The following is a 26,182-nucleotide window of genomic DNA, read 5'->3' as shown; positions in this document are numbered from 1 at the left end:
GTCAGAATCAACACTTTAAGGGCCAATGCAACATCTCTATATTCTAATTAAAAATACAATGAGATAAGGATGCAAATTGTTGCCAGTTAAATTGAATGTGGCCACACGTAAATGTTCAATCTCAGCGTGTGATAGAGATTACCAGATTACAGGAGCGAGCGAAGGCAAAAGTAGATGTAGTTCCAGTTTCGTCCGCTAGATGTCGTTTGTTAGGTTTTTTATTTTTACTTTGATCCATGTTGTTACTTTTTGCTTGTTAAAGCCAGAAACATGAACAAACGTTCAGATATGATTGTCCAATATAATAAAGATACAGGACCACCACGTGTAAACTAGGTTTAATTAACATGTAGCTGCCATTTTTCCATAAATCTGAAAATAAAAGGCTTCTGCTTAAACAATCATGTCTTTTGAAACCTCCTTCACTCTAGCTCACAAGGTTTTCTACCACAAGTCATAACGTACAATATTTGCCTCAGACCTCTAATAAAAAGCGTAGAGCTGTATTAATAGTCAAGTAAATTACATGTACCTAAAATCTGTACTTACTCTCCACCACTGGGCGTGTTTTATCAATATTTAGGTGCAGACGGCTGCGGTCTGTTTGGTGCCTGTTTTGGCGACATCTTCAAACAAATGCTGCCAGAATCAGAACGACACTAAAAGCACAAACACAGTGTTTGGTTCTACATCAATGTCTTACAAACAAGTTGCGCCGCCTGGAAAAGAAAATAATTTCCCAATTCGCAAGCTAAATAAACGTTAAATTGCTGAGCATCATTTGTCTCACGTTTGTTCGTCTCTCCAAGTAGACCTAAAATAAATGTCCTCGTATGAATAGCGGTGTATCAAGTGTGATATGAGAGCACGAAGGAAACGTTCATACAGTATACTGTTTGTTTTTAATGCATGAATGCAATACCCACAGAAAAGACCATTTCTAATGGACAATACAGTAACGAATTAAAACAGCAAGGGGAAGAAAAAAAAGGTAAAAGAAATTAATCATGATATTATACAAGAGCACTTCAGGCCAAAAGCTTGACAGACTCAAGAGTAAGAGTATAAGGATCTGGTTTCAAAATATGTTCTTAATATCATAAACGGCAACATGTGTAATGATGGAAAAACAAATTAAATCACAAGCCACATACAAAACATCTAGTTTCATCGTGTCAAGGTTTTAAGCTGCCAAATCAATGCATCTACCGAAGGATAAATTCATGCTGGAGGGGAAAAAACAAATAAGCTTTTTATTAAAAAGGTGTTGCATGAGCATTTTTAACATTAAAAAAAATCATCATCATCAATACCACTCTTGAGACATTGGGATAAACACTTGGCCTCCCCGACATGCATCAAGTGCCACTGTTTTTCCTCTTTTTTTTCTCCCATTACATTAAGATAGTTTGTGCTATTTCACAGCTAAATACAAAAAACGAAAGGCCAAATAAATCCTGGATGTTTACTTAACACGTTTGAATAATTTCACATTTAGATGACGCTTTCCTGCCGGGAGCTACAGGACATGATGAGCTCAATACCGCTCTTGTCTGTATGGTAAATATGAGGCTACAGACGGCAGCAGGTTAACTGGGCTGTTAGCCTGAACTGTCTGTTACCGCGGACGGTTAAGAAACAGTATGGCACATAACTCCCCTTAGAACCACGTCATTCTGACACTTTGGCCTTTTGGATGGAGGCAAGACATGATATTATATGACTCACGATTTTCCTATAATGTGCCATTCCTTTAAGGTCCTTTAATCTTGGAGGCAACTACACCACCAGCATGAGCATGATTGTTCTGTCAATTGTTTCTTTTATACCAGGATATCAAAATTACTTCTACAATGATTTATCCATGTATATAAAATGCATCTCACAGCACCTTTAATTAAGCAGTTATTTGTGAAAGGGACGTGGGCGTAATGAAAAAAAAAAAATAGAAACTGAATAGCAACCATCAGCTTAATTACATCTGAGAAGCTCCACTTCAAAGACGAGAGTGGCGTTGGGTGGGATGACGGGCGGGTATCCGCTGGCGCCGTACGCGTAGTCTGGCGTGCAGGTCAGCCTCGCCACCTGGCCGACGCTCATCTGTGGAGGGATGCGAAGAGAAAGTTACATTAAAGGGGAAGAATGTGGTTTTAAAACCGAGCACAAGATTCTACATTTCCCACCCTGAAGAAACATTAATGTGACCTCTGATTGCATCTCAGAGCAAATTAATATCTAAGTTGTCCCCTCTGGTCTGTCCTGAAACTTAAGGATAATTTATTATCATTGGTGGATGTCAGTTCTCTCTTTAGTTAAAGCCTCTGGTATGGACAGTCCAAAGCTGTATGCATTACCTATATTTTTAATAGAGCCCGACCGACATATGGGTTGGACGATATAAGCCTTTCACAAACATATCTGTATCGGCCGATGTGTTCAGAGCCCGACCGATATGAGCCTTTCAATGTGCATTTATGTTAACATGTTAGTTAAAAAAAGTGTTTATTTTCTTTATTCAACTTCTCTTTATTTGGTTGCATTTTTTTCCAATTTACAGTTATTTATGATTAAACTAAAATATCAAGCCTCAATTACATTTCTGTCGTAAAGGTTTGTTAACAACATCTTAGGAATCATTGACATTTAAAAATACACACATATATAGGCCGATGTATCCATATTGGGAATCTTGTACCCCCTAATATCGATATTGGCCCCAAAAAATCCATATTGCTCCATATTTTAATTTGCACAACTGGCATCATATTATTCCAGCTCAAAAGTCTTGCACTTGAAATTTGATGCTTCACCCATGTTTTGATTTTTGCACAGCCTGAGTAGCAAGTCAACTGATATGAATGGGTATATAAAATCAGTGAAATGCCCCTTTACAGGTCCTTTCCTCACCTGAGCGACACCTTCATCCCAACCACGAATGACTTGGTTCTGGCCAATCTTGAAGTTGAAGGGCTTCCCCCGGTCCCTGGAGGAGTCGAACTTCTCTCCGTTTGTCAGTCTTCCTGTGCAGCAGCAGCAGCAGCAACAACAACAACAAAACATTTTAACGGCACTTGATAGATTATGGCCAGACAATTAGCATAAATAAATAAATAAATAAATATTAACGCTGGTGAGATTGTGGCGCTTCACACAACGTGACGCGAGAGTGACATACAAAAGTCGGTGCACACGTTGATCTCAAACAGTTAAACGAACAGTCGGACGATTAGAGAGCAGAATGTGTGTGAAACGCTTTCCCTTCGACGCCTTCGCGTCGAGGCTACACACCGCCGCTCGCGTTAGCATCGCGTTAGCATCGCGTTAGCATCGCGTTAGCTTAGCAACACAGGCTGTAAAACGAAGACGAGCTGCTACACCAGGCCCGGGCCGCCGACCTGCTGACAGAGTGTCTTCAGACATGATCCGCATCGTGTGACCCAGCGAGCGCTCGTGCTAGCTGCTAGTTAGCATGTCTTTTTTTTAAACACAGCGAGGCGATCCAATCACGAGCCACGCCGAGCTAGCATGGAGCTAATTCGAGACGGTAACGTTAGCTTCCCGTTAGCGAGCCCCCGTCGGTCTCCTCCTCTGAACCCCGCGGCGACGGCGAGTGGGCTCAAATCCCTAACGATCAAATAAACACACAAATATGTTTTAGTTCTATTTAAAGAGCTTATCTTTGTGAGCATAACGCTTTCTACATCGGGCGAGTCGAGTAACCTCCATGTCTTACCAACGTAGTGCACCTGGACATCACATCCCTTCTGCGGGAAACTCCTTCCTGCGGGGAGAAAACGGACGGGTTAAAAGTGTTTTTTAAGGGAATAATAAGGTTAACGTTTCGACACATTGAATTATATAAAAACCCTCACCGTCGCCGGGTTTTAGTGTTTCGACATGAACTCCCATTGTTCTCTCCGTGTAGCCGTCGCTTTCTCACACTTCGTGTAGCTGGACTTTCTTCTTCTCCTCCGTCTCCCTCTGCTTCGCCTTCTTCTTCCTCTTCTTCGCTTGGTGTTTTTTTCCCTTCCGGTTGGCGAACAATAGTCGGTGCATTACCGCCACCTTGTGGAGTGAGGATCGTACTGTTGAGGGGGGAAAAAATTAAAAAAGAGGAAGAAATCCCCCCCCCCCCCTTTTGCATTTCGAGAATAATGTCGTAGAAAACCAGAAGAGATTTTTTTAAAAATCATATCGAGATTAAAGTTGAACTGCTCAAGAATTTATCAAAAATACCAGTGTTATGACACAAAATGCCTTGTGGTGGAAATTGAACTTTAGAATCAGTTTTAGTAACAAGTTCGCTCTCTTTTAGCACAGAAGTGTGGTAATCAGTGTTAGGTCTTTAAAGAGATTGAGCTGAAAGCTGTTCAGATCTGTTCAAAAGGGAAAAACCTCACAAGCTTGTAAAGATTGAACACTGGCAGCTCGCATGAGCTCTCAATTGAGCCTGGGCGCCATCTTAGAGCAGCTGATAGTGATCTTTTTAAGTCGTTCCCAGAGCCCAGTTGGTGACTCAAGGCGATCGTGCTCTTGCAGGACGGGCCTGTCAACTGAGTATAGACTTAATACATCTATTACTGCTTTTAAATCTCTTCTTAAAACATTATCTAAAAAAAGCTTTCATCTGTGTAAATTTAAATTTGTTAAAATTAAACTTATTTAATATGTTAATCCTTTTGTGAAGCATGCTGTAACTTTGTTAAGAAAACGGCGATACAAATACAGCACATTATTATTTATTATCATTCTCTTCTTCCAACTGGACTTGTCGGACCAGATGAATTGACTTCATTCTCGACATTTCAACTTTATTCTCGAAATGCAAAAGAAAATCTTTCTCTGATTTAGTTCGACTTTATTCTCAAAATTGCTACCTCAGTAACTAGTGACGATTAAGATTGAACAACAAACAAATTGTTGCTTTGTAACTAAAATGATCCACTACAACATTACAACAAGTTTGGGTTTAATGTTTTAATGTTGTGTGTATTATATACATGCATACATCATATGTTGTTCTGTGCTACACCACTGGATAATAGTTTAACAGGAACAGTCTCAGACACAAACCTGAAATTTATGTTCATGTATTTCTTCAGGCTACACAGCAATAGCATGATCAATGTAAGAAAAGTTAGCACATGATATTCCATTTTGTAATAATTAGTTATTATTGCTTAATCAAGGGGTTCGTTACTCTGCTTGGAAGTATTTGCAAGTTATGAAAAGTACTCCAGTAGTCTGTATTAAAGTGTTACTGATGCCGTATTCATTTTTCTCAGCACAATGCCATACAGTTACAACTTACACACTGCTTATGGTTTATTTGTTTCATTCTAATTATTAATCTGGTCTAAGCATCAGATGAACACATGCTGACTTCAGTTGCATGTGGTGACAGATCCCACAGCTTGTTGGCAAAGCAAAGGTCAGATTCAGCTCCGTGTTGTGTGCCCTAGGAAGAAAAAAACACCCTTTATCATCTGAGTTTTTTCGAGTCAATACAACATGCTTTGTTATCAAACCCTGGTTACTTACATCTATTTTACAGTCAAACAGGTCCAACGCTGAGTTCTTGTCAATCACATCGCTGTTCATCATTGTCGGCTGGTTTCTTAGACACACAAGCAGAAATGTCAGCCGACAGCATATAAAAATGATCATTCCTCAGTGTTATTATGAACATTATGTCAATAATTCATGTTTTTACATCATTCTGTGTTTCCTGTTCAGCACAAGGAGGAAGATGGAGAGGCAGACTCCAGCCAGCAGAGTCAGACCAACTGCGAGGCCCAAGGACAACATATCTGGAGACAAAGAAACATCACAGTCTCGAATGTATTGCATGCCTTTATTTGTACAATGCAGTTCCCATAAAAATCAATTACTCTAAAGCATTTACGTGAGGACTTTATAGACTAGGTTTTTCAAACATTTGTATTTGTTGAAGAATAAGATGCCCAACATTCAGTTTTTTTTATAAATTACAATGCATCTTTAATACAGTCATTGCAGCTGAGTAAATATGAAAGAAGCTCAGCTGAAGCAGTTGAGGAGGGTTTCAAGTTACCGTTGTCATCATCAGGAGGGCCGATGGGGGGATCTGGGTAGCAGCTGCCGGGGAAGATAGTGATGTCATCGAGAGCAACATCCCCACCTGTATTCATCCCCCTCTGGTACACAAACACCAACTGTGACAACAAATAAAAGGGCCTTTTCAAAAAAAATAAAAAACTCTGGACATACATAATTATCAAGAAAGACAGAAGAAAAAGAAAAAAAACGTGTTGAAAAAAGTTCCTCTATATTTAGTCAGATCATACATTTTGCTCTTGACCAAATGCTGGTTTATTAAAAAAAAGTTGATTAAAAAACTATAAAAATTCAAGATTTAAAGGCTGTTTCTCTCTTTGAATGCAATTTTAAGTTAGATTTTATGAACTTATAGCTGATTGTCTATTGAGGTTATTTAAACATGTCAAACTGAAACAAGAAAAGAAAAGCTTGTCCATACAAACTCTATCTGAATGACTATCAGGAGTCCATAATTACCCAGAATGCTTCTTCGTGTTTTAACGACACACGAGCCATCTGCCACTTGTCTCCCTTGTTTCCTGAATCAATCCACTTCAGAATCCCTTCCTCGTTGCCACCAGTTTGCATTTTTCTACAGGAAGGAACATCACCAATTGAATTCAAGCTACTGTAGATGTCAATCAAAACACACTCGGTGTTAATGTTGCAGCTAGTTACCTGTCATTTATGTAAACTCTGAGAGTCCCAACATGGCTGCCATACATGTGGTACCAGAAGGTGAGACAGTGCCCTCTAATGGACTTCTGGAACACATCACTGACTAGGAAGGTCGAGTCTCCCCACTCACCCACTGAGCTGTCCACATACAGATAGTAACCTGGTGGAAACATTGCAAGACCACTCCTGAATATAAATAAATGAAACAGGAACGGCTCTCATATGAAATAGTTAATATCACGACATCATAGTGAAAGACAGGTGGTATATAGCATTAAAGCGACCATCCTGCAGATATCTCACCTGCATACTGAGTGCAGCCCAGACAGACTTTGTCTTTTTGTCGCTACGTAGACTAAGATCCATGAATTATGTAAATTGTTACCAACCATGCTTCGAGTTGGTGGTGTGATCGAGACTGGGTCCGGTGTTCGGATTCGGAGAGGCCCCTCTGCCGCGGAGCCAGTCGCCCTGGTCGACTCCTCCGCCCAGGTTGCTCCAGCTACACATGTTGATCTCAAAGTCACAAAATCCAGGAGGAGGACACTGAGCCTCCGTCAGCTGCACATCATCAAAAGCCATGTCTGCCTCCTGAGTGGGGCCAGCCTTCACACCTTCCACCACGATCTGAAACACAGCGTGTAGTGATGGAAACGGCTGCATTCACAACATTTGAAATGAGTTTTAGACATGATCTTAGTCTTTTTAGATGTATATTAGTGTCATTTTAATGGACAGTCTAGCACTATATAAACATCTGATTTGAGTTATATTAAGAGCATGGGCTGTTTAAGGATCAGTTCACCCAAATTAACTCTTAGAAGTCTGCTGGACCCAGATCTCCATACGGGTACTTTCAGTTAAATGTGCTGAAGGAAAATATACTTTTTTCTGCTTTGTACTGAACAAATATATCAGTAATTAAGAAGACCCGACCATTTACAAGAGATAATTAGTCCTAACTGACGTCGGCTTTAAAGTTCCCAATGTTGTTTACACATCTTGAAACAATATGGGACACATTTTAGATGATATTTTGAATTGCATAAATGTAAAGTGCTGGAAGAAATACTCGCATCCTTGGCTTGAGTAAAATTACCAATACTTCAGTGTGAAAATATTTAGTTACAGCATTGTAATGTTAAAGTATATCCAGTTGAGTTGGAGCTAAATCAAATAACTTTATATATTTAGGGGTAGTTTTATTCAATGTACAACGATGCATACTGCATAAGTGTCCTCTGCAAAGTCACTAGTAACTATAGCGGCCAAGTAAATGTAGTGAAGCACAAATACTTGACTCTGAAATTTTGTGGAATAGAAGTACAAAGGAGCATAAAATGGAAATACTCACTTAAAGTGCAAATAACTAAAGATTGTAGTTAAGCACAAGTACCTGAGTAAGAGTTGTTACCTCTCACCAGTGTCTATCTCTTTTCCCCAGAGTGACTCTGTGTTACGGAGCCGTCGTGGGCGGATCTCTGTGACTCACCCTGAACGGCTGAACCCGAGGCAGAAGTGAAGCCTGAGCGAGCCTCCACAGCCCGCCCTGGTCTCCTGTCTGAGAGAAAATCAGAGCTTCCTTCCCTTCTTCACTCTGCTGGTAAACATTCAGCGTCCCCATGCCTTTGCCACGCATGTGGTACCACAGCTGCATACAGGCTCCTTTTCCTGAAGCAAACCCATATCAAATGTGATTTAAGTATATCACACTGAATGTCCACATCAGCATAATATTGTCACTGTTCACCTTTTATCTCCAAACTTTAGATGGCTTGGATGTCAAATGATTAGTTTTTTATTTATAGAGATAAAATTGGCCAGCAGATCGGGTCAGATCAGTCACATAAAATGAAATCAACCACGGATCAATATAATAAGCAGAGTAAGAAGGTCCTTTGCAAGATGCTACAAATGTCTAAAATCATACAACATTCAAATGTCTTTCCTATTAAAACGTTCAACAAATCTCTCTGAGCTCTTTTGTCTCTTTGTGGCTCACCTCCTGGAGGAATATACTATCCGCATTAATGTTGGCTCTTCAGAGCCAATTCTCAATCTGACATTTGAACTTTCTCACTATTGTACAACCTATGGCACCATAATGTTGCTTTTATAGCTTGTAGGCCTCAGAGGAAACGTTCAGGCGACAGTGCAGGACATACTGGTGACTCTCTGACCTGCAGGGTACAGTGGTGAAGACATTGCAGCTCTCTGGCCGGCGAGGTCGGCAGCGGAGGAGGGCAGGTGGTAGTAATGGCCCGCGGCTGTGTTGGTGGTGTGGTCGGTGTCTGGTCCGGTGTTGGTGTTGGGAGTGGAGCCCGAGTCTCTGACCCAGTCAAAGTCATCAGTGGTGTGCTGCTGCCAGTTACAACTCCCCTCCTCGAAGTCACACAAATCTACAAGATGGTATTTCGGAATGCATTAGAAAACACGTGGGCATGCATGAAGGAAGTAAATCGGTATCTCTAAAATACTGTGAACCTAACATAAGTGGAACGTGTGATGGGGAGTGAACTCTGTCCCTCTTCTATTTGTTAGATTGTTTTCTTTGAAGACCTTGAAAGCCCCAGATGCATCATCATTTGTGATGAAAAAGGATCTTTGATTGATCACATCAATGCAAGCTGTCACTAAAAGCTGCTTGGTTACTGTACTTTAGTTACATGTGTATGTTGTTCACATGCAACTATCTCTGTTCACCTCTGCCTGATTCTGCCCTGCTCTTTTAAAATATCTTCCTTTAGTTTATTAATAATTTGTCTCTGCAGTGTCAGGAAATGTAACATCCACTAATTATCCTTCATTTTAATTGTAATAATTCTGTGAAAAACACCAAAACCAACAGGTGTTTCTGAATTTGTCTCATTCACACACAGATTAAGTTGATAAGAAAACACAAGAGATTTTTTCATCCTTTTTTTCCACAACATTCTTGTCATTTAGGACAAGTAGAGGAGGAAGCCTTGACTCCCTCTTTTTTTCATTCTTCTACTCAGTCTTTTACTGATGGTTACATACAGAATCACTTTGTTGACAAAGCACTTCAAAGTTAGCAGTAGTAGTCAAAATAATCTATCATCTGTGATAAAAAAGTGTTCATCTCCAGCGTCAGCCTTGTTACCAGAGGCAGGACATGGTCCACTGACAAGGGAGATGTCATCAATGGCGATGTCCCCCGCCTCTCCTCCAACTGTAGCCTCCAGAACCACTTGGTGGACTTTCTGCAGCATCACGTGGCTCTGCACCAGCAGCCACTCATCCCCTTGATTTCTCGACTTTTGCCACACCTACAGGAAAGAGTGGAGGATGATTCACTCGTTACAATGAGGATGTGAGGAGGTTTTTGCGACACCATGGTATGCAAACTGTGCAACTTGCACTCACTATGCCATGCATTCATGCTATTTTGCAATGGGCATTTCACAATTTTTTGAAAAGTATAATAACAGAGAGAAAATGCAATGGAAACATCCACAAATATTTCTCAATCAGCTTCACAGCCGTTTTCCTTCTCTATCATCTCTATTCATGCAGCAATTTAGATGACAAAAAATAAACATAGATAAAGAAAAGAACTAGTGTATGCATGTTCTACCAGTGTTTTCTTCAATTGATCAGCTGAGTGTAGATACATCTTCAAAGAGCCCACAGTAGTTCCAAACATGTGGTACCAAAATGTGAGACAGTATCCTTTTTCCCCAGCAGGTGGCAGCAGTGCAGACTTCAGCTGGGCCACGTTCCCCTTCACACTTGGTGCGGAACTCTTGATATAAAGGTATTTTCCTGTCAAAGAACATACAACATTATTCCCTGCAATTGATGAACTTATCCAGTATTTTAGAAGTTTTTTTGTTCTTTTTCTGGACCCAATAAAAATCATTGTGTGATCCCCTTAGATTAATCTTGCAACCCCTGACACAACCTTGCTTGTTCTGGTATTTCGAGTATGAGGATATAAGTGACATTACAAAGTTAGTTTTCTGTCTTCATTTCTTTTATTTATTATTTGTGGCCACAGTGGCAAAAGTTTAAAGGTTCCTCAACATAGGCAATGATGCACTTTTAGAACTCAATATAATCAATAGGTGCAAAAAAAAAAAAAAGCATTTAGTTATTTGCATTATTTTTAGGATTGCTTGTACAAATATTTTAATATTTTTATTAGTTAGGACCTTTGCCGGTAGTGTGGTCTCCTGCAGGCCCGGTGTTGGGGGTTTCAGTAGGACCAGACGTGCTGAGCCAGTCCAACTCATCTTCAGCCCCCTGCACCCAAATACACAGACCAGCTTCAAAAGAACAGCTATATGCAGACAGAGCTGAGGGGGGAAGACACAATTTGAAAATTAGCCAAACGTCATCGATAGTAGCTGTCGGATTAAACGTTAGAATTATGGATTTGGGATGATACGTGACGTAAACACTCATATCACTGCTTCTTATCCAACTTAAACTCACATGTAATGTTGATTAAAACTTTATTTACCTGGTGGTCTGTAGGATTTTTCACAGTTTAGAAAAGAGATATCATCCACAGCAAAAATGTGACCTCCACTGGTTGTGGCCTCCTGAGTCGCTTTATTCGTGCTACTAAACAAAACCTGTGAATAGGAATGATCACATAAATGCAGGATTAGTATCAATGAAAACAAAAGAAACACTGAAATTCACTCTACTGACGGAACAGCGATGCAGTATTTGGATATAATTTCAAAATAACTACTGACACTCCCTATTTGTCGTGGCCTTATAAGCCAGGTTGTGACAGTAATATAACAGGAATACTGCATGTCTGGATAATTTTTTATATACATTTTATATATTTTTTATTTTTTTAACATACCAATACATATGTGATATGGGATTGTACATAATTTGATTTATAAATCACAGTCTGATATATTCCATTTAGCAAAATACAAAATATTTACATTACTCAATATATTCTGCAACAAATGGAAAGTGTATTATTTTTATATTTTCCAAATTCACTTACACATATATTTATTAGATCTCCATGCAAGTAAATATATAGATGGGCGACATATTCAAGGAAAAAACAATAATCCCAAATCTCCTATGTCATATATTTAGTTGGGTTGAAGACTTGTGAATGTCACAGCATACAGTGACTCTTCATGCCCTGTATGTAAGCATTTGCTCTTATTTGTAATGTTTCTCCACTCATTTCTTCAGGCTTTAAAAAAAAATGATATGCACATTTCTGTGTCCCTGGTGTAAAGATTTAACTGTTTGGTGGAGACATGAGCACACACCTTATAAGGCTGCTGGTGCAGGCCAAGAAGAAGAGACTCTGCAGTCCAATGGGAGACAGTGTTGTGACTCCGTGACCACAGGATTGCTTCACTCCCCTCAGCTTGCTGCATAAGCACTCTGAGTGACCCAGCACTCTCAGCACTGATGTGGAAGTGAAACCTGGGTTTAGGAAAGAAGGAAGGAAGAAGGGGAGAGTGTTGGATTGGGAAGACAGTTAGGTGGTAGAACGAGGGGGGAGCATTAAGCAATTCATACAACTCTGTATCAAATCACATAGTTTTCAGACATTAGGGGGGACAGATGTGGCATTCAATGCCGTGGCAATCACTCACAGAATCTGGCAGTATTGGGATGAAGGGGGGAGTGGGGGACTCTGGAGCTGGGCCTCACTCTGTGTGGACCTCTGACTGAAATTCACTCTCATGTAGTAGCCTGAGAACAAGGGATAACATCCTGAATCAACAAAGTTCACTCTTTAACTTGATGATTTGACTGCTTAATTACGTTCATTTGAGAACTATGCTACTTCAGCATGATATCACCTGAATTTATTTTCCCTTTGGATCCATAAAATCAATCAGTCACTTAATAACTAAGCCACTAAAGTCACCTGTGTCTGTAGTATGATCGGTTGTTGGCCTGCTGTCGTTGCTGGCTTTCTGTCTCTGCCACTTGTTCTGTCCTTCACTAGTGTCAGTCCATCGGCACTGATCACTCTCAAATGTGCACGGACCTAAAAAAACAACAACTGGCATGAGCAGAACTGCTGCGAAAAGGGGGGGGAGGGGGACTTGACTTCACTGGTTCATGAATCACAGATTTAAAAAAAAGACAATTCACGATTTACTTTTGTGCCATTTTTTGCTCCAAGGAACATTTATTTTTATCCAAGAGTAAAGGTCATGTATTCTGTTGCTAATATGGTTTAATAGATTTGATGTTTTAAAAGAACATGGTCTTGTTGTCGGGCAGATTGACAACTCCATGGCTGACACAGACATTAAATAAAGTTTATACAAATCTTTGTTTTGCCTTTTTAAAACAATGTTGTTGTATTATCATGTGAGAAAATATAATTTACTTCCCTCTTTCGAAAATAAAAATGTATTAGAAATTTTGTAAACCTTTTGAATTTTTGAGTTATAGCAATAAACAAGTTATGTTGACCTCCGACCACCAAAATCGTAACAGTTCATCTTTGAATCCCCTTTACCAGGCCTTTCTACCTCCCATCTATCTGCCTGCTGATTAAACCACTTGTCCAGTTTACTGCAGGTCTCAACAGAACGTTTAAGATCGATGCAAAATGCAGCTCTCACCACAGCCATGCTCGTCCTCCCCCTGGGGGCAGTCTGGATGATAATCACATTGAAAGGGAGCCAGAATACAGACTTTTTCCGCTGATTTCCAACAGAAAAACTCATTATCCTGCAGCACCAAAGACAGGAAACATAAGCCATTTATTTTTTTCATAGACTTGTTGTATGAAATACTTTCAAGCTTCACAGAATAGCGACTGTTAATGTGTCCGAGTTGTTTACCTGACAGGGGTTGATTTGTTCAGATGTTGGTGTGTTAGAGGTCGTAGGTGGTGAAGAGGTGGGCGACGTATCAGGGAGCCGGTTGTCGTCAGGGTCGAATACACACTCTTTGGAGAAAGATATGTCGTCTAGTGCAACCAGGCCTCTGCGACTGTTCCCATGCTCATAACTGAAGACAATCTAAGGCATTCAGATAAACCTGTCAGTCCGACCTTGTTTCTACTGATTATTCTTACAGTTAGACATCATTGATAAAACCCACCATAATTAAAGTACCATGGTACAGTCAAAGCCAAATATTGTGCAAGTGACTAACAGGAGAGTGCATCCATCTACAGATACTTAAACTATAACTGAGGGCATTCACCGTCTTCTTGTTTTACATGTTCTTAGGATGAAATCCCAACTTCGTAATTTTGGTGCGAAAATCAAAATAGAATTTACAGAAAATATCAAAATGTTTAAACCAAATCTAATTTCTGCATCTATCAAGGTATAAATACCATTGAATCTTAAAATCTCGCTTAATGATTACTTGCTCATTTGACAGGGTAAACAATCTGAGAACATGTTCATAAATGAGACCTTGGTTGCATAAAGCCTCCATCTGTTATAAACTAAACTGTGTCCTCACTGACCTTGCTGTTGGCTGACGAGGAGAACGTGACCACTGCTCTCTGCCAGCTGTAGCTCTGTGCGTTTTCCCTGAGCCATAACAGTCTGTCGTCAACACCGGACCCCCGTGTCCTGGACTGGGCAGTAAGTTTGGCTGTAGCATCGTCCAGGCTGAAGAAGAAGAACCTCACCTACATAGAAAGTAGCACAAAACAAACTGTGAGGTGAACATAGAAAAACAAGTTGATAGTGTTTGTTAAAATAGCCTTGTGAACTGTGATCGACCTGCCGGGGTGGTTAATGATGTACTGCACCGTTATACTGCAGAGATAAGCATGAGATACAGTAGATACTGAAAACTGTATAATATTCACATATGCAGCAAGGTATGGCAATAATATTATCAGAAGCTCGACCGAAGTTTTTATTCGTGCTGTACTTGGTAAGGAGAGGGAAATAGATAGATTGATAAGACATTCACGTCCGAAATTTTACTACATCACCATTTCACTGTTTCTATTTCTATGCTTTTTGCCAACATGTCATGATGCCACCCGTGGAGGACATGAAAACAGACTGACCTCTAACAGCTGTTAGAGGAGCTGCATTGTCCCCAAATATGTGCTATTACCTTCTATTCTGAGCCTTTCTTAAACCTCCAAACAGATGCTGTTATCAAAAATATAGTAAAGGTCTGGGTATTCTTATTGTAAGAAAATAGTTTCGACCCACTTTGGATGATGATTTTGTTGTGTATTATATTATTGTCCAAAAAAACCAAGATGGTTCATTTTTTGTAAAAAAAAATCCATTTGATCAACATACTCACAGTGCAGTTCAAGCTGCCTAGTAAAGTTTTGGAGAGAATCTCTGAAGTCTGGCCCTTCTTAGCTCGCCCAGGTATTACATAGTGACCTGTGTAATTACAAAATGCAGAAAGTTAAAGTATAGCATCACTGATTACAGAAGAGTCAAATGGAGGATATTAACCATGTTGTCAAAACCCCTTGCAAAGAGGCTCAGAGAGTCTAATACCTGCAGCAGAGTTTTGGGTGTGATCCCTTGGAGGCCCATGGTCGGGCCAAGCTTCCAGTCCTTTGTGAAGCGTCCACTCGTTTCCAGGTGTGTCCACATCATTCTCTCCCCAGGAACACAGACCACGTTCGAAGCTGCAGCTCCCCGCCACGCCATCTTGCTCTATATATTTTTTTTGTGAAAGAAGACCATTACTGCAAATTATAAACTGGCACTCAAGAAGATTAACCTGTGAATACGGAATACAGACTTGGTCATTTTCAGATCAAATATAATTCTATTTTCATTAAAGGAAAGGTGCTGTAAAGATTTACGTATAGAAAACATATATATATATATATATATATATATATATATATATACTGTATATATAATAATTTGCTGGCACTATGTATGGATGTACTGTACCAGGCTCACCAACTACTATTGTCTCTTGTATATCTCACCACAGTTGCTCTCATCAGACCAGTCCCCACAGTCATCGCTGAAGTCACACACTTGGTTGTGGTCAACACACACACTGTTGTTGCACATGAACATACTCTCTGGACATAGGGGCTGGGGCTCTGGGTAGGAAATATTTAATTCATTAAAAAAATAAAATTTAAAAAAAGGAGAAAGTTCAGATAGTGCAGGAAGTGTACCAGGCAGTGTGCAGTTTGTGAAGTCTATGTCATCAATGGCCATGTGTCCGGGCTTGTTGAAGGTTCTGGAGGCTTTGAACAGGATGGTGAATTGCGCAGGGATTCTACCAACCGTTACCTCACCATGATGCCACCGATTTCCTTGGCTGCCCGATAGCCACCACAGCGTAGTGGACCTGGAGCCCTCCTTTAGCACCACATTCAGCTCTTCAGTGTCTGAAACAGTGCGCAGAATAGAACTTCATGCAGAAATACAAAAGCTGACTCCCATATGAGCTACACACACACGTGCATATGCATAACGTACCCTCTCCATACAGGTTGTAGTAGAAGTGCAGTGTGCAGCTTGCACTGGCCTGTTTCATGGTGGGACTCTGCAGGGCAGCAGGGCTTATCTGATCGCCTCGGTCAGATTCCACTGCCATGTACCAACCTGAGGAGAGTCAGATAAAAACCTCAGGGATTCTTTCGTAGTCAGCAGAAAATACGCAGCAGTAGCAGATCTATCAAGATGACAACATGGGGAGAACAGTTGTGATAAGGGGTTGTAGCAGGGTTATGGGAGAAAGGGGACGATTGGGGACATCTACTCACAGTAATGTCTCTTAAACATGAATAACTGAGCCAATTTGGTGTTAAATTGCAACTTAATGTGCAATGCAGACAAATATACAGTAAGATGTCTCTTGTTGCCGTTTTTCTTGCGTCACATTACATTTGTCCATGTATTCGTCATTCACTATATCTCAGGGGAATTATTTAGTTAAGTTGCAAAGGCAACAAAGATTGTTGGTCTCCCTTTTTATTACCCAGTTAATTTGCATAGGGACAAATTATTGCACTGAATCTAAATTTGTACCATGTTTTAGTTGATGGTAGCTGATTTAACAGAATAACACAATGATATATCACATGTGTATATCAATCTCTAGCCTTTGCATTAATATTTAGGAATCTAAGTAAAACAAAGATGTGGCAACATTAGCCAAAGGCATCATTGCTACCCTGTCCCATTGTATATGAGGTCAGTAAAAGAGGGGTTAATGTGTGGTCCTACCCAGTCCAGTGCCCAGTGTGTGGTCCGGAGCGGGTCCAATGTTCCCAGTTGCATTCTTCCCTCTCACCCACTGAAACTGGCCAACGCTGATGTCCTCCCAATCACATGTATCACTTTCAAATGAGCAACCCACAAATCCCAAACTTGTTTCATTCACTACGAAAATAGAAAAGTTACATTTTTTATTATTTATTATTTAAACATATTAACTATAGGAAAACAGTATCAGTACCTTGACAAAGCCCGGGTGTAAGACTGATGTCATCAATGGCAATAAATCCTCTATTGTTAGCTTCGACTTCGATCAGCAGCTGAGTGTGATGAATTTGAGTGAGTCAGTGAATATCATTAGCAAAATAACCATTCTTTTAATTATTATTATTATTGTTCTGTTATAAACACGACACCAGTTTGGAGTACCTGGAAAGGTTTGGTTCTCTCTACAGATTGGGAAAGCCTGTTCCAGCTGTGCCCACTGCTGTTACTGTGGAACATCAGATCCTCCTGCGATGGCCCTGAACGCATGTACACCCGCAGGTTCCCGGAGTCACTGACAAACAACAGACACATGTGTTTTTGTTTCATATGTGAAAACTGCTATGGTTATCTATGGTTACATTTAAAAAAAAGCTTTTGTTCACTTCACAAAATTCTCATTATTCAAATTATTTTTGCCCCTGATCCTTGCAGAAGTTGAACATCTATCAATACTAAAAAATGACAGTCCTGAAAATGTTTTTGACCTAAAAACTCATTTGATAAACGACACTGCTCCTTGTTTTCATCCAGGTTAGAACTGGGGCAAAAATGTTTGTTTCTTTTACACATGTATTTTCATTATTTAGTTGTTATGGCGTTAAAGCTCTTATTTTTAATACTAAGTCTTGTATAAAGACTGAACTCTGCCACTGAATATTCTTGGTCTTGCACAAAGTGGAGCAGATGATTCATGTCTAAATGACATTTGTCCACACTTCCTGAGGAAGTCAATGAGGAAACTAAACAGGGTAAACAGGATAAAGTGCATCCTCTGCATTGTCACATATAGTAGGATGTGAAAAGGGTGGTGATTTGGGTTTTTCTTTTTTGCTGACCTGCGATCCAAATAGTACCATAAGGTGAAACAGAAGGTGGTGTCTTTCAGTTGGATCCATTCTGACACTACCTGTGCTACACTGCTGTGGTTGAGGTGCAGTGATGAGCTCAACAAAAACCAACCTGCATGCAAAAGAAAACAAACATGGAAAATAATAAGAATAAAAACGGTTTACTGCAAACATCTGCAGTCCTTGATTTTTGCATTTGCGTTGGTCTATAGGTGAACTATAGAGGGTTAGATTAACAGAACAACCGATCAGCTGTCAATACTTTTCAGTGCTGGTAAATCTTTTCAGTATGAAGTATTCACACATAAGATGACGTACTGTCCTGATTTCAAGTTTTCAAGAAAGGACATCATGAAACTTTTACCCGGAGAAGGGAGGAGGTGATGTCAGTAAAAGAACACATGTCAGGGATAAAAACAGAGAAGTTAATAAGTAAAAGACTGACAGCTGAATCGTCGCAACAGCTGATAACATTAATCATTAATTGCAACACTGGAAGTTGCTGCTGGTCAGCTAATCCTCTTTGTCATCTAACTTACTTTCAAATGTTTGCTGAGGTTGGTCGCATTTTCCCTTTTTTAATGGTTTAAATCTATACACAACATTGTCAATGTTGTGGTTATGATTGAAAAATGACCAAAATCACCTGCTAGATTTTAAATCAAAGCTAAGACCTGCTTGTTGGATTGTTGTGACAATCTGTATGTCTACTTCAGTGGTGGCATGTCCATTTTAAGCTTACTACGTTGAATACATGTGATGTCGTACCGTCTGGGGTCTGAGTGGTGTGGTCTGTAGGTGGACCGTGGAAGCCCCCATTGGCCAGCACCAAGTCATGTCCACCTTCTTTGGGGATGTTGATCCAGCTGCACTGTCCAGACTCAAAGTCACAGCTACCCGGAGGATTGCAGGGCCCATTTCTCACAGAAATGTCATCTAGTTTGGCTGCAGAATTAGTGTCTGCTTTAAATGCCACCTGGTGAGGAACATCAACTGTTTTAGGTGGTATCTTACAGGAATTACAGAAAAATACAGTGTACAGCTTAGTCCTATGCTGTGAAAGACAAAGGTTTGCTTTACAGAGAGCAGAAAGACATAAAAAAATAAAACAAAACATACACTGAATTTTCCTGGGGAGGACACAGTGACCTCTGCCACCTCCCAGCCTGTAGAGTTCACTTCAGATCGTTGCCAAAGGGCATCACTTTCCTGCCCATCCCGATTCACATGGACAGCTAGGCCGTTGGAGAAACCTGTGGGTAACCAGTACCTGCAGAAATACAGTTGATACACAAAGATTATAATCTGCATCAGATGACGTGTGTTGTGTGTGTTAATATGTGCAGTGACAGCAGTAGGCTCACCAGAAGCGAACACACATCTCTGTAGCAGAGGTCAACTTTGGCATGAGCAGCTGAGCTACTTCAGTCTGCGTAGTGTTTGTTTCCATCACCGTCACGTAGAAACCTACGGGAGAGAAAAATCATGAGTTGCAAACAGATCCAGCGTTCCCGCGCTTTGGGTACATGAAAAGCGCTTTATAAATCCAATATATTATAATTATTATTATTATTATAGATCATCCAAAGACTAATGCTCCCTGATTTACTGTATATTGCAATGTAACCTTTTTATTGTGGGGTACCAGGTTAAGTATCATAGGTTTGATTTACCACTTAAATCTTTCAGTCCTTCATTCGCAGTGTGCTGCCTGCTACCACAGTTTTCCACTCACCATTTTCAGTTCCATAGGTGTGATCCACGTGATGTTCTGTTCCCCTTTTGCGACCCCAGTGACCCAGATGACTGACATCGTTCTCAAAGCCGCACAAGCTTGACTCAAATCCACACATATCTAAAGAAATTTGAAGAAAAAAGAAAATCTGTTCATCATATTCTGACTTCCTGTTAACAACAGGCCATGCTGGGTCGGAGTTACGGACTCTGATCACTGCAGGCCCCCTCTGTCATGGTAATGTCATCAATGGCAATGAATCCTCGGCTGTTGGTGTTTCTTTGCCCAGTAAACACCATCTGTGGACAGAGGAGGAATACAGGATGTGTTGAAATTGTGTGAATATGTTTGACTTTATGTTAGTTTCTATTTTCAAGTAATTTTAACAAACATCATCTTAATCGGTAATGTACAGTATATCGCATGTATATCATATTAATTTCGTAAAAAAGTGTACACATTACATCGTTTTTCCACATGAGAGAAGTGATAAGTTATTTTTGTTAGCTGTAAAATGCTCTGCTATTTAAAAATAATGTCACAATAAATTTAAGAGGGTTAGGGTTAGAATAAATAATGTGCAATGGTTCAAATATACCCATATTGTATCATTCGTGCTGATGGTTACTCGTGCGTTCATCCACTCTGGATTCTGAGTCCGTCCACGAGTCCAGACGAACAGTTCAGAGGATTTCTACAAAAAAAGCAAGTCATTGTCATTGTGGCTCTACGCAGTAAAGACCCTGCAAGCTGAGCCTGCAACAGGAGTTTTTTTTGTAGTACAAACTGTGCTACATACTGTTCGAACAAGCAGATCCAGGGTGGATACAGAAGGTCCGAGCATGTAGTACCAGAAACCAACACAGATATGTGATGAATGACTGACAACAGGAGAAGAGAGGACTGCTCTCTCTCCATTCTTGGATGTGGATCCATTCAACAGCAAAAAGAAACCTTGATTAGAAAAAGAACACGCATAGAGGTTGTCACAATGTGATGGAAATCCTTCAATATGTCTTTGAACCATTGTTCTTTTGTCTTTTTTTTCATTGTCAAAACAGTTCTTTTTTCTATGACAACATAGTTTAAGGGCTGGATATATATAGTCTGTAAAATATTAGAAAGTTATTTTGTCCTAACAATAGTCCAAAATCAAAATATTTTTAATAAACGCTGACAAACAAATTCTTAAAGCTTTATAGCATCTTTTTTTTAAAAATGACTGAAACTGTTTTAAATTAATTTTCTGGTGATGCTTTTATATTCAACTATGTTTATATATACGTACAGCAGTTATAAACAGGTCTGATGTTCACCACAGCCACAATTTTTTTGCTGTCAATAGTTAATACCTTGCTTATTTCCAACAGTGTGATCATACTCAGGTCCATCCCATGGTTGAGCCACTTGAAGTCCACTACTGAGAGTCCAGTTGAAATCACCACTGTCCTCCTGGAGCCAATTACATAGACCTGTTCGACAAGAAATAAATTTCAAATCCTGAAATACTGCATTTGTAACATAGATAATAGGATAAATAGACATATAAGCCAAAGATATAAAATATATATTAGAGAAATATCCATAAGCAAATATAACTGGACATGACTAAAAATATTTATGGAGGGGATATAGTATAAAGTCATTTATGGAGTTTGAATGATTCTACTGCAGTTCAAACTCTCACAACCTTTGTTTGTTGGTTCAGTTAATCAGTCATTTGGGTAATGCAATAATTACATGTTCAATTAATTGTAAAGCTTAAACATTTTGATCTTGACACTAATAAACTACACTACTGTATATTTATGATATTGAAAAAACAAAGATGATTTTCTTCTTTAAATTAACAGTGGTTAAGTATGAGCTTTTAAATCTTGAGAAAGATAATTCATAGGGTCAGCTGATTGTTTTTTTAAATTCAAAATAAAAGTGTCCTAGCAAGTGATTCATGATCAACAAATCAAAGTTCAACAATAAACATGACCTCAAGCAAACATGCTATTTTTGTTAGAGCAATATATTCATTTATTGACATAGAACAAACTCTACTGAAACTCTGCGTCACCTTGTTCAAAGGTGCAATCAATGGCAGAGTCTGGAGCCGTGGTCGTGGTGGTGGCAGGCGCTGGGGTAGTTGTTGGGATAATGTCAGCACATGAGTGATCCCTGATAATGTGGATATCGTCCAGGGCAAAGCTTGCTTCCATAAAGTTGGGACAACTGGCTTGTAAAATAATCTGTGATAAAAGGTTAAAGGACATTTCATTAAAAGCGTTGCACTGATTTCTGCTGTATTTGCACAGTAATTTCTCAGGAAATGTAAATAAGAGTAGAGCATTAAATCCTAAATGTCATTCTACCTGGTGAGTCTCTGATGCATTGTAATCCACCCTGTCTAGGATCCAGGTTTTATTCATATATCCATTTGTTTTCCACACAGGACGCTGTCCAGCACCCTCATTCACAAACACTGTCAGCGTAATATTCGTGGGGTCTGAAAGTACCACAACACATCATCAGAAGACCAAAATGTGCTTTTATTGACAAGTTTTGTGGTTCTGGTAAAATGTATATACTTCTAGACCAAAGGTTCTTCTGCACTGGCGGCATTGTTAACAGCATGTACCAAAAAAACGAAATTAACATGTTTCAGTGTGACGTAGCTGTTGGAATATAGCCTTTGTTGAAAAAGTTGCAATGTACAAAAACCTAAATGACCAAACCAGTGTTTAGCGGGAGCGTAGAGATAAGACCGTAGATTGTACTCACTATCTGCCAACCACCCTTCGGAGATGTGCCAGAGCTCCAGGCAAGCTCGGTCCACGGCCGCCATTGACTCACTCTCCAGCTGCGCGATCTCTTGTCTCTCAGACTTAGAGGCCCTGATGAAAGCAAAGTGACCTACAGAGAGAGAAAGAACAACATTATATCCAGGTGATTTATTTTCCAACAGTGCCCTGTGCATGCACACATAATGCATATTACAGATTTCCATTATGTTAACAGTTACGTTTTGCTAAAAAAAAAAATACCTCAGCGAATGAAAAGAAGCATCTTACTTATATACTGATATATACACTGTGCCAGTCTATGGATTTAATATACTGTATGTACTGCTGGTTGTTCAAGTGTGTGTGTGGTGACTTACCTAAAGAAGAATCTGTGGTGTGGTCCCTCAGTGGAATTAATCCACCAACACTCATGCCCGAGAGCCAATCCCAGTCCACTCCCAACTCTGCTGGAGGATTGTTCACCCAACCACACAAGTCCATCTCAAAGTCACAAAAACCTGCAAAAAATAACACAGATGCACATAGAGCATACAGCCATGTACAAATGCCCCCCCTCCTCCCCCTACCTTGTTGCTGCTGTGACAGTGGTCACTAACCTGATGGGGGACAGGCACCATTCATGACAGTGAGGTCATCAATAGCGATGTCTCTCCTTGGTCCATCCCCAGCCATCGCCTCAAAAATCACCTGTCACACATATTTCTTAAAATACAGTATAAATAGTATATACATATCTGCTGAAAAACATGGAGCGTCAGTGTCCCCTGAGCCCCTCCTCATTGAAATGTACCACCTATTATCCACATATATATTTTATACACTACCAGTCCTGGTAGTAAAAAAACAAAATATACAAAACCGTGTTCACATAGTCCACAAGCCGCAAAATATAAAGTCATAAAATCACAAGAAGGCCAAAACAAGTGCGTTTCAAGATGCTCTTGAAAAACATGCACTGATTTTGTAATCAGTTATTCAAAAATCCTTATCTGATGAGTTCGTGCCGGGTGTGTATATACCTACTTGATATGGGTTACCATGGCTGAGAAGCGTCACTCTTCCATGTCGCCAGTGCTTTCCCTGATCTCCTCTTCTGTTCCAGAGCTTCTGGGTGTTTCTTTGGCTGCCAGGGTTCTGAAGGTGCACACTGAGTTCACCCACTCCACTTCCCTCCATGTAGTACCAGAACATTAGACATTCCCCATCAGCAGGGGTGGGCTCCATCGTTGTGGTCATCATCGCTCCCCTGGACCCGACAGGGTGACTCCACAACTGGGCACTCAGGTAATAACCTAGTAATGCACAGATATGAACAGTGGCTTTATTCATCATAGGCTTACACAAAAGTTATTATGATGACTGAATTTACAATTGATTGCAATGCATTTTTTTTGATGACTACAAAATACATTTAATGCCAACAAGAGATATACCTAGAAAAAAACGTATGTAAAGTGCACACTTTAGCCAAGGCCCAACAGTCCCTTTAAATTCAATCAAGCCACAACAAATTGCACACACTTATTGATATCAGTCCCCTGAATATGCCAGAACTTATTTAATCATGATCCATGACTTATTCTCTGGTAAATCAGAGAAAATCTCAAAAAACATGTTGCAATGTTAAAGAAAATAAAAAATAAAAAAAGATTCCTGGATTCCGTATTTTGTCAGGATCTGCGCGGAAATTCAAAAGGTTGCTTAATTCTGCTGAAAAACCAACAATCCAAGAAACAGTAGAAGAAAAACGGACAGGGTTGAAAACCCAACCCCCTTGGTGGACGAAATAAAAACAAATTCACTGTTATATTTTGCTACAAAAGAATAAAACAAGATGAACCCAACCTTTCTCTATTTCCGACATGATGGTAGCATTACATTAGCCAGATCAGACTCTATCTGAAGGAGCTGCAAACCTTGCTCTGTCCCCAGAGTGTGATCTGCAGTAGGACCTGAAGAGTTAGCTGGTTGGGACCCCCCCCTGATCCGAGTCCAGGTGAAGTTTGCAGACGGTTGAGGCTGCAGACCACAGAGGGAACCCTGGAAGGTGCACTCTCTCTCAGGCGGACAAGAACTACTTGTGTGGGACACCACAATGTCATCAATGGCAATGATCCCCTGTGTACCACCCACCACGGCTTCTAGGATAAACTGGGGAACAGAAGAGTTGGACTTTTACACTACAAATTTAAAACAGATGGATGAAAGTCAAGTGAACAAAACCGCAATGCATTAATGCTAACCAACTGCAACAAAGAAATAGGATAAACTGTAAAAGTAACTCGGCACGACAGGAACACTGGCTTGAGGATACAAATAATTTGACTAGTTCTCTACAACAATCCTAGTAATGATCTTGCCAGCATCCAACACTAGAGACATACACACACAAAAAAGGAAGAACAAAAATACCTGTATCGGCTTGTCACTGTTGAAGGTAAGATCAGCAAATCGCCATTTGTTTCCCTGGGTGCCACTCCTCATCCACACAATCACCTCGGGTTCATCAGGATGCTTTACAATAAACTTCAGTGAACCTAATAAGAGGAGAATATAAATAGAACATGTGCATTCGACAAATGTATTATGGAGTAGAAGCTGGTTTTTTTTGCATATATATCAGGTTTTTATTTGTCTGTAGGCATAGTTATGCCAAATGAGGCACATACCAATGCTGTTGCCAAATATGTGGTACCAGAAGCTCACACATATGGATTGACCTGCAGGTTGAGGAAAGCTGACGAGTCTGGCTGCCGAGGAGATGTTTTGCTTGTTTGTAGCTTCTATGAGCATGCAGTAACCTGTGAGGGGGGTTGTTTAAAAAAGGATGATTAGCGAGTACTATGGGTGAAGCTGATGGGGATCCAATAAAATGAATAAGAATAAACAGAACATTCTCAATATAATTGTTACCACAAAGTAACTGCTGAAACGAACCTCTCTTTTACTGCCAATAAGACACTCACCTTTCCTAGCTAGGTCTGGGACTATCCTTTTCCATGAAAGGCTGGCAGTGATGTCATGGTACCATGAGCATGTGTCCTTTTCAAATTCACATGAGAGTTGGTCTGATCCTGCGGGCACATCGCCCTCTCCACAGTTTTCAAACCTGATATCATCCAGCATAACATCTTTGGGCCCATAAAATGAAGGTTTGAATGTAAACACCAGCTGTAGAAACAGAAGGTTTTTTTACTCTACATTTATTCCTCTTGAGAAGTATGGCTGCAGTGACAACATTTAAATCAAGTTAAAGGTCGGATTAAGCCACTATTGGGCCTCAGAGCAAAAACGAGCTGGGGGTCTCTACTGACCACCTGGGTCTTTACACTCCCTGTGTATATAGTATGTACACCTACAGATTACACATGGCACATCCAATTCATTTTCTGTGTGTGTGTTAGTTTGTGGCATCACAAATCTATTTAAGAATGTAAAAACATTGCATTTCAGTTACATAATAATCATATGGCACATGCGTTTGGCCAAAGCAACTTACATGAAGTGCTTTCAAACCACACAAGAGCACAAAGTTGGAAATGTATCCGTAACTAACTACTGACTAAACAAACAAATGACTAACATTTAACCAAAAGCACATAAAATTAGTTATGATACATA

General features: G+C 40.0%; 2 protein-coding genes across 4 annotated transcripts in view; both read right to left on the bottom strand.

Moving 5' to 3' along the window:
• Positions 1-883: 883 nt before the first annotated feature.
• On the bottom strand, positions 884-4,029 carry LOC118311652 (peptidyl-prolyl cis-trans isomerase FKBP1A). Its single transcript, XM_035635672.2, has 4 exons — positions 3,873-4,029; positions 3,734-3,781; positions 2,908-3,020; positions 884-2,100 (listed from the first exon to the last, which is right to left on the bottom strand). The coding sequence occupies exons 1-4, from the start codon at positions 3,907-3,909 to the stop codon at positions 1,972-1,974; spliced, it is 327 nt and encodes a 108-aa protein (XP_035491565.1). The 5' UTR covers positions 3,910-4,029; the 3' UTR covers positions 884-1,971.
• A 933-nt stretch (positions 4,030-4,962) lies between these two features.
• si:ch211-106h4.4 (MAM and LDL-receptor class A domain-containing protein 1) overlaps positions 4,963-26,182 on the bottom strand; it is a 61,562-nt gene continuing 40,342 nt past the window's right edge. For all 3 annotated transcript variants that reach the window (XM_035635662.2, XM_035635664.2, XM_035635663.2), the window contains 46 exons: positions 25,528-25,732; positions 25,231-25,362; positions 24,974-25,098; positions 24,478-24,712; positions 23,585-23,853; positions 23,158-23,248; positions 22,918-23,058; positions 22,539-22,670; positions 22,130-22,263; positions 21,835-22,006; positions 21,119-21,238; positions 20,566-20,720; positions 20,365-20,460; positions 19,975-20,065; positions 19,767-19,886; positions 19,396-19,498; positions 19,151-19,301; positions 18,800-19,007; positions 18,020-18,143; positions 17,346-17,475; positions 17,158-17,236; positions 16,926-17,081; positions 16,176-16,301; positions 15,869-16,084; positions 15,671-15,790; positions 15,225-15,386; positions 15,019-15,104; positions 14,213-14,380; positions 13,575-13,754; positions 13,353-13,461; positions 12,644-12,766; positions 12,366-12,465; positions 12,033-12,192; positions 11,243-11,357; positions 10,932-11,075; positions 10,355-10,542; positions 9,881-10,046; positions 8,937-9,155; positions 8,249-8,427; positions 7,146-7,383; positions 6,757-6,916; positions 6,556-6,670; positions 6,074-6,194; positions 5,714-5,810; positions 5,542-5,617; positions 4,963-5,458 (listed from right to left, as the gene is read on the bottom strand). In XM_035635662.2, coding sequence (XP_035491555.2) covers positions 5,357-5,458; positions 5,542-5,617; positions 5,714-5,810; positions 6,074-6,194; positions 6,556-6,670; positions 6,757-6,916; positions 7,146-7,383; positions 8,249-8,427; positions 8,937-9,155; positions 9,881-10,046; positions 10,355-10,542; positions 10,932-11,075; positions 11,243-11,357; positions 12,033-12,192; positions 12,366-12,465; positions 12,644-12,766; positions 13,353-13,461; positions 13,575-13,754; positions 14,213-14,380; positions 15,019-15,104; positions 15,225-15,386; positions 15,671-15,790; positions 15,869-16,084; positions 16,176-16,301; positions 16,926-17,081; positions 17,158-17,236; positions 17,346-17,475; positions 18,020-18,143; positions 18,800-19,007; positions 19,151-19,301; positions 19,396-19,498; positions 19,767-19,886; positions 19,975-20,065; positions 20,365-20,460; positions 20,566-20,720; positions 21,119-21,238; positions 21,835-22,006; positions 22,130-22,263; positions 22,539-22,670; positions 22,918-23,058; positions 23,158-23,248; positions 23,585-23,853; positions 24,478-24,712; positions 24,974-25,098; positions 25,231-25,362; positions 25,528-25,732 — 6,639 coding nt within the window. In that variant the 3' untranslated portion in view covers positions 4,963-5,356. The remainder of the gene's footprint in view (positions 5,459-5,541; positions 5,618-5,713; positions 5,811-6,073; positions 6,195-6,555; positions 6,671-6,756; positions 6,917-7,145; positions 7,384-8,248; positions 8,428-8,936; positions 9,156-9,880; positions 10,047-10,354; positions 10,543-10,931; positions 11,076-11,242; positions 11,358-12,032; positions 12,193-12,365; positions 12,466-12,643; positions 12,767-13,352; positions 13,462-13,574; positions 13,755-14,212; positions 14,381-15,018; positions 15,105-15,224; positions 15,387-15,670; positions 15,791-15,868; positions 16,085-16,175; positions 16,302-16,925; positions 17,082-17,157; positions 17,237-17,345; positions 17,476-18,019; positions 18,144-18,799; positions 19,008-19,150; positions 19,302-19,395; positions 19,499-19,766; positions 19,887-19,974; positions 20,066-20,364; positions 20,461-20,565; positions 20,721-21,118; positions 21,239-21,834; positions 22,007-22,129; positions 22,264-22,538; positions 22,671-22,917; positions 23,059-23,157; positions 23,249-23,584; positions 23,854-24,477; positions 24,713-24,973; positions 25,099-25,230; positions 25,363-25,527; positions 25,733-26,182) is intronic.

Source organism: Scophthalmus maximus, chromosome 5 (assembly GCF_022379125.1).
Source record: "Scophthalmus maximus strain ysfricsl-2021 chromosome 5, ASM2237912v1, whole genome shotgun sequence".
Taxonomy (NCBI): domain Eukaryota; kingdom Metazoa; phylum Chordata; class Actinopteri; order Pleuronectiformes; family Scophthalmidae; genus Scophthalmus; species Scophthalmus maximus.
This window is presented reverse-complemented; position numbering and strand designations above follow the sequence as displayed.

What these genes read in the sequence shown, in the direction of transcription:
- LOC118311652 (XM_035635672.2), bottom strand. Translation starts at nt 3,909, where the DNA reads ATGGGAGTTCATGTCGAAACACTAAAACCCGGCGACG. An exon ending in AACACTAAAACCCGGCGACG is followed by an intron (nt 3,782 to 3,872) that starts GTGAGGGTTTTT and finishes TTCTCCCCGCAG; the next exon opens with GAAGGAGTTTCCCGCAGAAG. An exon ending in TGTCCAGGTGCACTACGTTG is followed by an intron (nt 3,021 to 3,733) that starts GTAAGACATGGA and finishes GCTGCTGCACAG; the next exon opens with GAAGACTGACAAACGGAGAG.